This window comes from Balaenoptera musculus, chromosome 16 (genome assembly GCF_009873245.2).
Source record: "Balaenoptera musculus isolate JJ_BM4_2016_0621 chromosome 16, mBalMus1.pri.v3, whole genome shotgun sequence".
Lineage (NCBI taxonomy): Eukaryota > Metazoa > Chordata > Mammalia > Artiodactyla > Balaenopteridae > Balaenoptera > Balaenoptera musculus.
This window is the reverse complement of record NC_045800.1, coordinates 83201244-83214025: the sequence shown is the minus strand read 5'-3', so window position 1 is coordinate 83214025 and position 12782 is coordinate 83201244. Positions and strand designations below refer to the sequence as shown.

At 40.4% G+C, this 12782-nt stretch overlaps 1 protein-coding gene across 6 annotated transcripts in view; it reads right to left on the bottom strand.

Moving 5' to 3' along the window:
- EGLN1 (egl-9 family hypoxia inducible factor 1) overlaps positions 1–12782 on the bottom strand; it is a 58688-nt gene that overhangs the window by 10172 nt on the left and 35734 nt on the right. For all 6 annotated transcript variants that reach the window (XR_005016915.1, XR_005016914.1, XM_036829570.1 and 3 more), the window contains exon 2: positions 1142–1261. Coding sequence is in view for 4 of the 6 variants with exons in the window: in XM_036829570.1 (XP_036685465.1) it covers positions 1142–1261 (120 nt within the window). In the remaining 2 variants the exon portion in view is untranslated. The remainder of the gene's footprint in view (positions 1–1141; positions 1262–12782) is intronic.

Genomic DNA, 12782 nt, shown 5'->3' with positions numbered 1-12782 from the left:
TTTTTTACTTTCTCTTTCTGATATTTCATTGTTAGTGTAAAGAAATGCAACAGATTTCTGTATATTAATCTTGTATCCTGCTACCTTGCTGAATTCATTTATCAGTTCTAACAGTTTCTGTGTGGAATCTTTAGGGTTTTCTACATACAGTATCAAGGACAGAGGAAATTCTTTAAATCAGTATGATATAGAAAGATTACTGGATCACTGTGAGCATATTCTAAGTTTTAGGATTTGCTTTTAGAACAGGACTAAGTTTTTCACATTTAAGACCTGGTGATTTCCATTTGTGTGTGTATGCGTGTGGTGGAAGAAGGTGTTTTAAAGGTTATTTGATTTTTTAAAAATTACCTTGGCTACACAAGTGTGTTCACTCTGAAAATCCACTGGGCTATACATTATGTTCACTTTTCTATCTAAATATTTTGCTTCAGTACATGTAAATAAAAAGAGATTTTTTTAAAAAAAATCAACGAAAAATTAGTTTATACAACCTCCAGTGCAATAATACATGACACACTTCTAAAGTTTAAATCATTTAAACTTAAGTGAAACTCAGGCTGATGTTAAGGGAATAAATATTTGCAACACGAGAAATTGGATGCGCTGTACATTCTAACTGGTTTTACAGGATTTTTCAGTACCGATAAACTTCTAGTTTTTCATAATCCGGGGACGAAGAAATCCTGCCTCCAATAACCCATAGCCCAGTGCCAGACAACACCTCTGCAACAATGCAAAGCACGAAATGCAGGCGCTAAAGAGCAAATAACTCTTCATAATCATAATACATAATCTCCCGCAAAAGTCATGATAAAACAAACATTCTCAGAAGTGTTTTTATAAAAACTATTAGAAGGGATATTACTTTAATAGAAGATACTTCTGGAAAAGTTAAATTTTGGATATGAATGTTTCAACATCCGAAGTAAGGGAATCTACTTTTTGAGTTCTATTAGGATCTGTTTCATGTTAACAAAGATCCACTCCTAACACCTGAGCGAAACATATCTAAGGAGAAATGTTTAACTGTTCCACGTTTTAAAGACAGTCTCACCTATGAGGAGTATGAATCTTAACACTACTTGTGAGGAAAAAATACCTGTAAGAAAAAAAAAAAAAGCTCAATGAGGTGGCATACCTTGGCATCCCAGTCTTTATTAAGATAATATATACATGTCACACATCTTCCATCTCCATTTGGATTATCGACATGACGTACGTAACCCGTTCCATTGCCTGGATAACAAGCAACCATGGCCTGGAATAATAATAATAACAATAATAAATTAAAAAGTCCACGTATGAATAAAAAGGGAAAACAGCTTACAGCAAAGATCTCTGACTTTTGGCTACTCTGACTTACACTTAAATTCTTTCTCTAATAAAAATCATGTTTGTAGATAGAAGAGGTAAAAATCTTCTATGTTGACATTAATAAAAAACACAGGGTAGGCTGGTGAACAATGCAAAGTGTGGTGAATTCTGCCTCACAGCAATGGGAAAAGCTAACGTGGAAGGATCGGAAAGCCTGCAGGACCCTCTTTCGTGATCGTTACTCATGCCGCTAATCAAGATCAGGTGGGCTTTGTCCTGCTCCGTGAGAGATGGCCACCCTCCCTGAGCTCGCCACAGAACACCTGCGTTACCGTCCGACAGCTACACACCTCCTCTGATACCGTCTCTGAGGGGTACCAATTTGGACAGGCACAATTTAGAAGATCAACTCCAAACGCTAACTCATTTAACGTCAGTGATTTTTAAAAAAAGGCTAAATGACAAATTAGCATGTGACAAACCCCTCTTCGAATCAGAAAGTCATTTTTTCACTCAGATTATAACAAGATGTAGTTCAGAAGACTGTTGGGTTTAAGTATGAAGGCGTAAGAGAGGCCCAAAATAAAAAGCACCAAATAACTTGCATGTCCTAGAAATGTAGTACATTATAATCAAGTGAAATTAGTAAGGGTAATTTTTTTTTCAAATCTCAGGAATTACAAACAAAACAAAAACAAAGATGTTCAAGATTACTAGTTATTCTTGAAATTCTTTATTTCTCTAATTTCTCCACATGTTAAAGTTAATGGATCAGTATTAATATCAATGAATTAGTATAAAGTCACCAAACAGTAATTAAATTACGTCATTATTTAAGATAAATGGCAAATGCTAATTTTTAAAATTCCTAAGTGAACAAGTAACTCTGTTCTATCTCTGAGGGACTAGAAAGCATTTTAAACCTGAATGCTTAAAAAAAATATCACATTTTCATAGACACCTGGACCTACTGCTCTTTACCAGAAGAAGAATTTTTGGTGAAGATTACTTATGTCTCTATTTTTCATAATTCTAGACAGACTTTAAATCCCTCTTCTTGTGACCTGAGGTTGTAATAAGAGGGAGAATGACATGCTTCTTGCATTTAATAACGCTCAATAAAAGATAAACCCAATTTCCTTGTCATTAGCTGCAAAGGAAAGGCATATGTAGCAGACCTTGAACAGTAACTATAAAAAGGTACTAATTTAATAATGCAATTAATCCATATATGATTAATTGAGACAATTATGGTAAATTACTTGAAACATTCTTATCAACAAAAAAGAAGGAAAAAAAAAAAAAAAGAAAAGAAAAATCAACCTGAACTCTTCCCTAAGGAGTTCTCATTTCGAGAAAGTTTACTCAGGCCTCCCTCCAACTACCTGGTTTGTAACCTCAGCATTTCTCGTGTAAGAACAAATGGGAAAATCTTTCTTTGATCATCCACACCATCCCACCCCATCCCATCCCTGCATTTAACAAACACCTCTTGAGCACCTACTATGTACATGAAAGGCCCTGGGGCTAAAATGATGAACAAGGTCTCTTGCTTTCATTGATTATGGCACTCAGCATAGTGGGGTAAATAATCAACAAACAAATAGATATATAACGTGACGTTAGGTAGCAATGATTTTCTTCGTATCTTATGAAAAGACAACACATTATTGACTGGGGGATTTTTGCAGAAACTAACGTCTGTGGCGTTAATACATCTCCGGTCAATAACGTGTTAAGTTGAAGGATACAGAAAATGACAGAACGACACTCTGGAACACTGGCCAGGGAGGACCGCTCTGAGGGGCTAACACTGAGCAGAGCCGAAAGGAAGGGAGTGGCGAGTCGTGTGTCCGTGTGCGGGGTGAGCACATCCGGCAGAGGGACCACGAGCACAGAGGCAGAAGTGGCAGGGCAGGCGGAGAACAGCAGCAGGACCGCTGCAGGAAAAGGAGCGCGGGCAAAGGACGGTCAGAGGGGGTCCAGCAGGCCGTGGTGAGGACTCTGGGTACTGCTCTAAAAGTGACAGGAGGCCGACGGAGCAGACATCTGATTAGTGTCTGAAGAAGGTCACTTTAGATTCTGTATGAATAAAAAATAACAAATGCAACAACCGCAACAACCTCAATAGCACCCACTACCTAACATTCACTGGACGTTTACTATTTGCCAAGCACTACTCTAAGTAATTTATGTATAATAACGTATCTGACACAACTGTATGAGGTAACTAGTACCATCCTCCTCCTCTTCATTCAACTGTTAAGGAAACTGAGGCCCAGAAAGGTTAATTAATGTTCTTAATGACATATGACAGTAGACCCAGGTATGAATGCGGGCAGTCTGGTTTCAGAACCCGTGTAACTGACCACTGTACTAGACTGTGGTGTGTGTGCTGGGGGACTGCGGGGGGAGAGTGAAAAAAGAAGACTGCTAATTGGCTACCGCAGTTTGTTTCTAGGAGAAAAACAAAAAAGAGGCTGACCAGGGTGGCAAGGTGGGATGTATCCTGAAGGCAGAAAACCAACATGATGTGCTCAGGGGCTGGAAGCGGAGAGTAGGAAAGAGTCAAGGGTGACTGCAGGTTTCAGCCTGTGTAACTGAGTGAATGGAGCTAACTATTTACCAAGATGGAAGCACTAGGTGAAAGAGTGGTTTTAGTAACATGCACAGGGTAGGAAAGGAGTTTCTCAGCAACAGTCACGATGAGCCAGACATCCCAGAGTAGAACAGAATTGAAGACACCAGAATTATGCCTCAAAACGGGATCTGTTTGTGTCAGTCACTTCTACTCCGCTTTCCTTAGGGTTACTGGAGGTACCTGGGGGTGGCCACTGGTGGCGGGGGGTCCAGTGAAATGAGAAGAGGCCAAACATTTGTTTGGTCTTGCCCCAGCCTTCAACTAGGGGCAGCACTTATCTGTGTCCTTTGAATTCCAAGTGAGACTTTTGGAAAAAATAAAAGATGCAATAAAAGCTTTAAACAATTGTATTAATTAAATTTTGTAATCCCTGATATAGCTCACTCACGCCCACCTAAATGTATTATCTGAGGTGCCATTACCACTTTAGCCTGGTCTGCTGTTCCCTAGATCCCTTTAGCTCTGCTCTGGTGGCAGGGACGCCACCAAATGTAGAGAAAGGAAGGAAGGAGAAGGGGATCAGTGATACACAAGGCCTGCATTTTATCTGCCAGCTTGACCTGTCAATACCAGCCGCAGGAAAGGCAGCAGTACATTAGTACAACTGTAAAAGGATAAAATGCAAAACACCAGCGTAACCCAGCGAACTAGACGGCCTCTCAATAATTACAGCTAACTGCGGGTGGCTATAAAATAAGAGGGATGCGTAAATGAGAAGGAAGCAAGGCGATCCTGATCCCAGAACACAGACAAGCCCTTCCGTGCCTATAACTAGAGACTCTTAAGAGGAAAAGGGAGAGCCAAGCATACCCAGAAAAAGCAGATCGTCATGGAAAACCTGAGACCCAAAAGAGCCAAACTCCTAGAGGTTCCGGGGAAAGATAAATTTTGTAGGAAACATGCAAAGATTTGGAAGGGTCATAAATTCATTCAAGTATCTGTGTGGCCTAAAAATGACAGTGAAACTGCACCTAGCCATTCATGTGTGTCCTGAGACTCCTCCCCATTTGGATTCTAGAAAACATAAAAAGGTATTTCTATAACATCTCATGAGATCTGGAAGCTGTTATATTTAAAGTAAGTATTCATATTTAAATAGAGTTATCCTTAGCTATGGTTTGGATTATCAAAATTTAAAGTTCCTTAAATGTAACATAGTGCTTCCAGGTTTGAAATAATAGTTATGCTTTATGTCTTAACTGGTAATTTTGTTTTCCTGCTATATATATATTTTTTTAAATTTTTTAAAAAATTTATTTATTTTATTTATTTTTGGCTGCGTTGGATCTTCGCTGCGGCGTGTAGGCTCCTCATTGTTATGGCTTCTCTTGTTGTGGAGCACGGGCTCTAGGCATGCGGGCTTCATTAGTTGTGGCTCGTGGGCTCAGTAGTTGTGGCTCGTGGGCTCTAGAGAGCAGCCTCAGTAGCTGTGGCGCTCTGGGTTAGCTGCTCCACAGCATGTGGGATCTTCCCGGACCAGGGATTGAACCTGTGTCCCCTGCCTGGCAGTCAGATTCTTAACCACTGTGCCACAAGGGAAGCCCCTTCTTGGTATATTTTATATATATTTGTGTAAAAAAGACTCTTGATATTACTGTTCTTGTTTTGTTTTTAATACGCAGATTCTTATTCACAATACTTTTAATAAATTCAATTTATTTTCTCTTAATCTCTTGATAAAGCAACTAGTAACAACTCATTCTACACCTGATTTTACCTGCTTGAGCACGTTATTAGTCTAGAAGTCATTAGCAGTATTAAAAAATATTTATGGAATACCTACCATATCACACTACAAAAAGGGTCAGTGTGATATCTATCTGAAAGGACTTAACTGGAGAGAAAGAAAACACCAGGCACTTACAAATCAACTGATAAAACTGAGTAGTGCAAATAATAAACAGAAAAAGAATTCTGAAAAAAAGGAATTATTCATGTGGGATAAAATAAAGGGACAAGGCTCTGAGCTACACATGACCCCAGCTTATCTTTAAAGGACAGATGTGGTTTGTAAAGGTGAAGGGATAAAAAGCAAACAGTATAAGCATGACAAACATGGGAAACAGCTGAGGGGACAGTGGGGTATTTTTATAATGGTCTGCTCTGTCACTTAATTACTTAAGTAGTAAAGTTAATTTGGTAAAAATAGGATGAAATCTTGACAATTCAGCAGACGAAGAAGGACATAAAAGGTAAGCAGCAGTGAGCCACTGTGGTCCTTGGGTGGCGATGGCCACAACAAAAGCTTTTAAGAAGGCAGCTTCCCTATTCTGGGATTTATATGAAAGATTATTGTAAGATAATGAACACTGCTATGGTCTGAATGCTTGTGTCCCTTCCTAAATTCACATGTTGAAATTCTAACCCCCAAAGACTTAGGAGGTGGGACCTTTGGGAGGTGCTGAGGTCACAAACGGGAAGCCCTCATGAATGGATTAGTGCTCTTACAAAGGGGCTCTGGAGGTAACCCTGCCCCTTCCCCCATGTGAGGACACAACCAGAAGTCGCTGGCTACGAACCAGTAAAGGGCCCTCACCAGACAGTGACCAGCATGGTCGCCTTGATTTCGACTTTCCAGCCCCTAGGGCTGTGAGCAATACATTTCTGTGTTCATAAGCTACCCAGTCTGTGGTATTTTGTTATAGCAGCCCAAATGGACTAAGACACACCTATAAAAGATAAAATTATTCCAAGAGATTTACACTGTATGTACTGGTCCTAAGGATAAGGAAAGGCATTAAAGTCTACGAAGAAAAATTGAAATATCTCTATCCCTAGAGATTTGTTGGGGACTGGAGCGATACTCCCTGGTTATCCCTCTGTCCTCTCTGAGGAGTAGCAGACACGACCTCACACTCCTATAAGGGTTGGGTTGGAAGACAGTGGAAGAGTCTAGACATTAGCCTGAAAAAGAAGCAATGCAATTGCCTACTATATCATTCTGAGGTACATTCCTAATCTGACATCTCTTTGAGACACCAACTTTAAATATTTCAGTTTCCCATTAGGAAAAGTCTATTTAAACATAAGCAAAACAATTAAATACTATTTTTTCTTTTGATATGAAAATATACATGATTGAGGGCGTTCTTAAGATAAGAAACACCGTAAATTTGTTTTTTTACTCTAAGAATAAAAGGAAGGAAGAGGCTTGCGATACCTCTTTGGAATCTGAAGACATTTATTTCTGGCATTGGAAGGCTTGTATTCAATATGAAGTTGACCCAGGAAACTTTTTTCCTTTTTCCTTTTTGAACTGAATGATTTTAAAACATTGATTCAAAGCTAAGAAAAGTAAAATTTTACAGGCTATCAAAGTACTATATTTACCCTGAATGAGGGGAGAAGCTTTACTATCTGAAAATGTATTCTATTAAACTATATTGCCCCAGGGTTGCCAGCCCTCTGCCCTTTGTAGACGTTGACAGTTAACATTTAGTAAGCACTTACCTTGAGCCAGGCAGGGATTACCGTCTCATCTGGTCTTCACAAGTTTATGAGGTTAGGTACAATTAATGTCTCCATTTTGGAGATCAGAAAACTGAACTATAATGAGAATAGAAAGCCAGCCAAAGGCCCCAGAGACCCTGAGGAGCCCAGAGGGAAAATCGCCGGCTCTGCAGCCTCCTCAGTTCCTGGCTCCAGTGGGGCCCTGTTTGGCCTGACTGCCCACCTGCCGCAGCGATACACACGTGCATAAGGCTTGGTCCTCCCACGTCCAGATGTGCTGCAGAAGGTTGCCTCCAGCCCTGCAGTTACAGCTTTTAAGTCTCTTCCTCCTTCGTTCCCAAAGCACACGCACCCACCACTATCACTACCTCTGGGGTCCACAAAATCTAGCTCAAATACAGGGAAGATAGGTCATCAAGAGAACTAGACTAACAGCAAGTTGGTATTTACTATAAGAATAATCTAGTTTTTAAAACTGCAGATTTCAATTACACCTGCTTAGTTCATCTCATTTCCTAAAAGAGACAATTAAAAACTTCATAAAGTTATGAATTTCGTTCACTGCATTAATTAGCATGTTAAACAGGGGTAATGAGGAAGGGCAATCCACAGGCATTTAAAATTTTAAGTCTCTTGACTTATTTGCTAAACTTCAATGTTATAAATAACATATCTCACCATAAATAAACTTCGACTTTGTGTTTGGGGAGGTAAAATTTTCAAATCTGTATCATGGAAAAAATAAAACTAGCACAGGGAGAAAGGACAATAGTGATAAGAACAAGGGCAGTTTCTCCTGGTACAAGCCTCCAGTCCACACAGGGCGATAAAGACCATTCAGAAGATCAGTACTGGATAAAACTTACTCGACTAATTCCAGGGAGAAAGAGGAGAATGTAAAAGGAGGTACCAAGACAGTATTATGATAGATCATGGCAGACTTTATGGAAGAAGAGGGCACTTCAATTCACAGAGTGAATTAACTAAGGGAAGTTTTAAACGAGAAAATAAAGAACATTACTCAGATTTGCTAAAGCCCAGGGTTCATGAGAAGGGGGAAGAAAACGGAAAAGGTAAGATGGGCCAGACTTAGGAATAAGGAACCTTTATACTACAGGTAGAGGGAAGCCATCATTTTGGGGCAAGGGAGCAACATTATCAGAGAACTGTGCTTCAGAAACATGACAAGTAGAATACAAGATGGATTTGGGAAAGGGGGCAGAAGAAAAATGACACTGAGGAGACCAGTCGGATCACAACTGCAATAGACAAAGAAAAGAAATGACAGCCTGATAGAGAGGAGGGGCTTTGTGAAGGGTGTGGGAAAGAGGGAGCAAGACACAGTATCAACAGAAGGGGGAGGGGTAAAGACTGAGAACAGTGAATGGACTTAGTACGCGCTTTCACAGACAGCAAGGGACAGAGTGGAGTCAAAGACGGTTTAAGAGGGTTTGTGTCTGGTTGAGATGAACAGACCATATATGGAAGTAGGGAATATGGGTTTGGGAAAGATGAGTTCCTTTTTGTGGACATACTGAGTTTGCCATGCTGCTAGGCCATCTGGGTGGAGATGTTCAAAAGGCAGTTGGGAATGCGAGTCTGGAACTCCGAAAAGAGGTCACGGAGATGTGGCTGGAGATGTGGGTTCGGTGCCATCTTCACAGGGGACAGGGGAGGCGATGCGGCTGCTGGGGAGTGCCACAGAAGGAGGAGAGTGTAGGGAGGAGAGAAGGAACAGAGGTCACGTTCTTATGGAATAAGCTCATTTAGAGTAAGAACTCATTAAGCTTTGTGGCTTTCCTCATCACAGGAAAACGGTTAAATAACCAGCCAAAGGTTGACCAATTGTAAATGAATTTTGACTAATTTTTTTACTAATTCTTTTTTGACTAATTGTAAATGATTAAAGACATATTATAAAACAGGACATATAAGGGCATTTACGTTGTTTCCTTAAAATGTTTTTTCAAACTTTTTGTTATTATAAACAATACTGTGATCGAGAACAGTTTTGGAGCTCTAATCACTGTAAACATCCTCAATAACTCCCTGAAATCAAATTCCTGGAAGTGAAACATAAATCTTTAAAAACTTTTATTGCCAAAATGTCCTTCAGAACCCTATACTTTGTATGAGTACATATATATTCCCACCCATATGCCAACCCGGCTGTTAAGTTCTATTCTTTTAAAATAGGTAAAAACTTATATTATTAATGTTTTAATCATATCTCAATTTATGAGTAAACATTTTTCATACGTTTACTTGCTATTTAATTCTTTTGTTGACTGCTTACTCACATCCTTTATTCACTTTCCTTTTGGGTTATTCACCATTTCTCTACTGATTTTTGAGAGCTCTTTATTAATCTTCTATCATATAATACAAGAACAATTTCAACATTTTTACTATGCTCCTATAGAATATTTTAACACAAGCTAGTTACAATTTGTGTAGTAAGGCAGAGTATAACCATAATAATTACTAATATAAATTAAAGAGTCCAAGAGACTCTTCTCTCCATACTCACAGGAATGAAAAATGCAGGGAAAAAAAGGAAACATAATAAATAGTAATGCTCCAAATTACTCCTCAAATGGCCCAACAATGATGGACTGTTTAATCCAACACCAGACACACTACTTTCCTTATTGGGCCCTAATTCTAGCCCCAAAGAAAAAAAACTTCAATATACATTTAAAAATCAACCTGCTTAAGAGCAATGTCCCAACAGGCAGTGTAATCTAGAGATATATAATGACGCCTTACTGCACTCCTTTTCCCTTTTAGCAAGGAATTGATACAGTTCTACTTTACACATCAGGAGTCGGTCTGGGGAAGCAGTTTATATTTGAGCCGCCTGGCTCTGCTGTCAGAGGAGACCTGTAATTTGTTAGCCCCGGCTGCAATCTCACCAGCTCTGCACAACTCTTCCTCAGGTTCCTAAGCCGGGCTCTGTGTTTACGGCAGTCACCCGCAGCACCCCAAGCTGAAACCTGAGGAGGAAGACAGAGCAACCTCTCTGCACAAGCAGGTGGGGATCCCGGGCAGGCCTCAGCTGGATCTCCAGGAGCCACACAACTGCACTCCAGCCCACGCAAGGAGGTGCACAGGTAAGACACAGTCTCTGACAGCTATGGCAAACTTGTTTTATTATTGATATAACTCTCTGGCAGAGTTTGCAATTTAGCATTCAAACAAACAAACAAAACCCCCAGCTGCTTAACGTTACAAACATTCACTTCAGCACCTCGCTAAGCCTGGGGATACAGAGATGAAAGTTCAACACCTGCTTCCTGAAATTCCAGAGTCTGGAAGAGAGGTGTGATTTAAACTATTTAAATTATTTCAGCATAGAGAGTGCTCATTTGTTTTAACGGACGGGAGGGCTTGGATTAGAGGGTCCTGATATTCATCCTGGATTGCCAGTTAACGTTTGCAAAACCACTCCTGGATACAGACAGTCATTGGTTAATGCTGAAAGCTTCTAATCAGAAACCTCAGGTAAGCCCAGGATCCTTCTCTCTCTTCAAATCCAGAGAGTTTGGTGATTAGCATAATCGATATTAGAAATGACTACAGTATTAGAAAAGAGTGGTGAGTAAGCCATGTGGTGTGGCTAGATATCAAACAGGGACCACTGCTCTTACATGAGCACATACACACACGTCTAGGGAACCCAGTGGTCTATACGCTTTGGGATGGTTCCCTGGGCCTTAAGATTCCTGCTGGTTCTGTGATTAGTCCCCTCTAAGGGAATTCTGTTGTCTGATCTCATCTAGGTTAAAATGAATACTAAAACCACATTAGCACTTCTGCCTGGAATAAACCTTTCATAAAAGGTGCTTGTCAGAGTTTCTAAACGAATGGAGAGTAGAGAGTCCATCCAGTTTAGAAAACAGTCTCTAAGACTATTTTTGTGTGTGTGGCAGAGCTCAGTCTGAGTTTTGTTTTCATAGTAACATGCCATCTGGAAGCTCAGTTTTGGAGGAAGAGATCAACAGTACTCACTTATCTGTAGCTGCAAACGTGAGCAGTATCTCTCAAAAAGAGCCTAATACCTGAACAACTGAATTGGCTCAGGCGGGTCATAACAGGGAGACAGTCACACAAAGGCATCCAGAACAGTGTAATAAACAAAACAGAGTCTTACACAAGGTATCCAGACAGCAAAGATGATCAGTGCGCTCATGGGAATGGGGTGGCAGAAAATACTTTATGGAGAAAGTGACAAATGAGCAGAATTTTGAAGGATAAAAACAGAACTCTTCCAGAGTAGGGGGAGATTCTGAGTAAACACAATATTTGGAAAAAGCAGCAACAAATACGGCACCCTGAGAGGACCACAAACAGGTGAGCACTGCTGGAACATGAAGTGGCAGGACGGGGTGGGGGGAGATGAGGCAGGATAGACGGGCAGGGGCCGGCAGAACGGCTCTCAACAACTTGCTCAGGAGTTTGTTTTACAAGCCAGTGAAGCCAAATGTGTTCACTAAGAATCATTTGGTCTACTTCTTAAAATATGGTTCCAAACCCCATACTTGAAATCTTGATTTAGTAAGTATGGGATGAGGCCTACGATCTCAGAATTTTAAACAAGCACTCCATAGGATTCTGATTATCAAAGGGCCAAATTTCAAATAATAGTAGCAAAATAATCATATTTCAACTTTCCAAACATCACTCAGGCTACTCATAGGGGGTGGAGTGGATGACCGGGGATTAGAGGTTACTGACATGCACGTGAGAGATGTGAGCCAGGATGAAGGGGCACGGGACTGGAGAGGACAGGAAAACTAAGGCAAAATTAAGACTGAGAAACAGACAGGATTTGGTGCAGTGACAGAGACGGAAGAACGCATTAAAAAAAACAACAACAACAACCTTAAAAATATCCACTATTTGTTCATTCGTTCAACAACTATTTTCTGAGCATTTACTATATGTCGGACACTGTTCTAGATCTTGGGGGTACAATAATGAACAGACAGATTAAAAAAGTGACTGCCTTCAGGGAACATATTCTGTTAGGAGCAGAAAGGACAAACATAATAATTAAGTCAACACAGAGCACAATAAATAGTACATGAGAAGATAAGCATTGTTAAAAAAAAAAAACAGGAATGGGGAATACAATGCTGGGGTTGTAATTATTAATGGGGTGGTCAGGCAGACCTCTCTGAGAAGCTGACGTCTGAGCAAATCTGAAAGAGATGAGGAACTGAATGTTCCAGGCACAGTGTGCCTGGCCGGTCGGAGGGAAAGGAGCGTCAGTGTGCCTGGAGAGGAGAGAGCAAAGCAGGGGACAGTGTGAGATGAGGTCAGAGGTGAAGAGCTGGGGGCTGCAGACACCACTGAAAGGACTAAGTAAGAG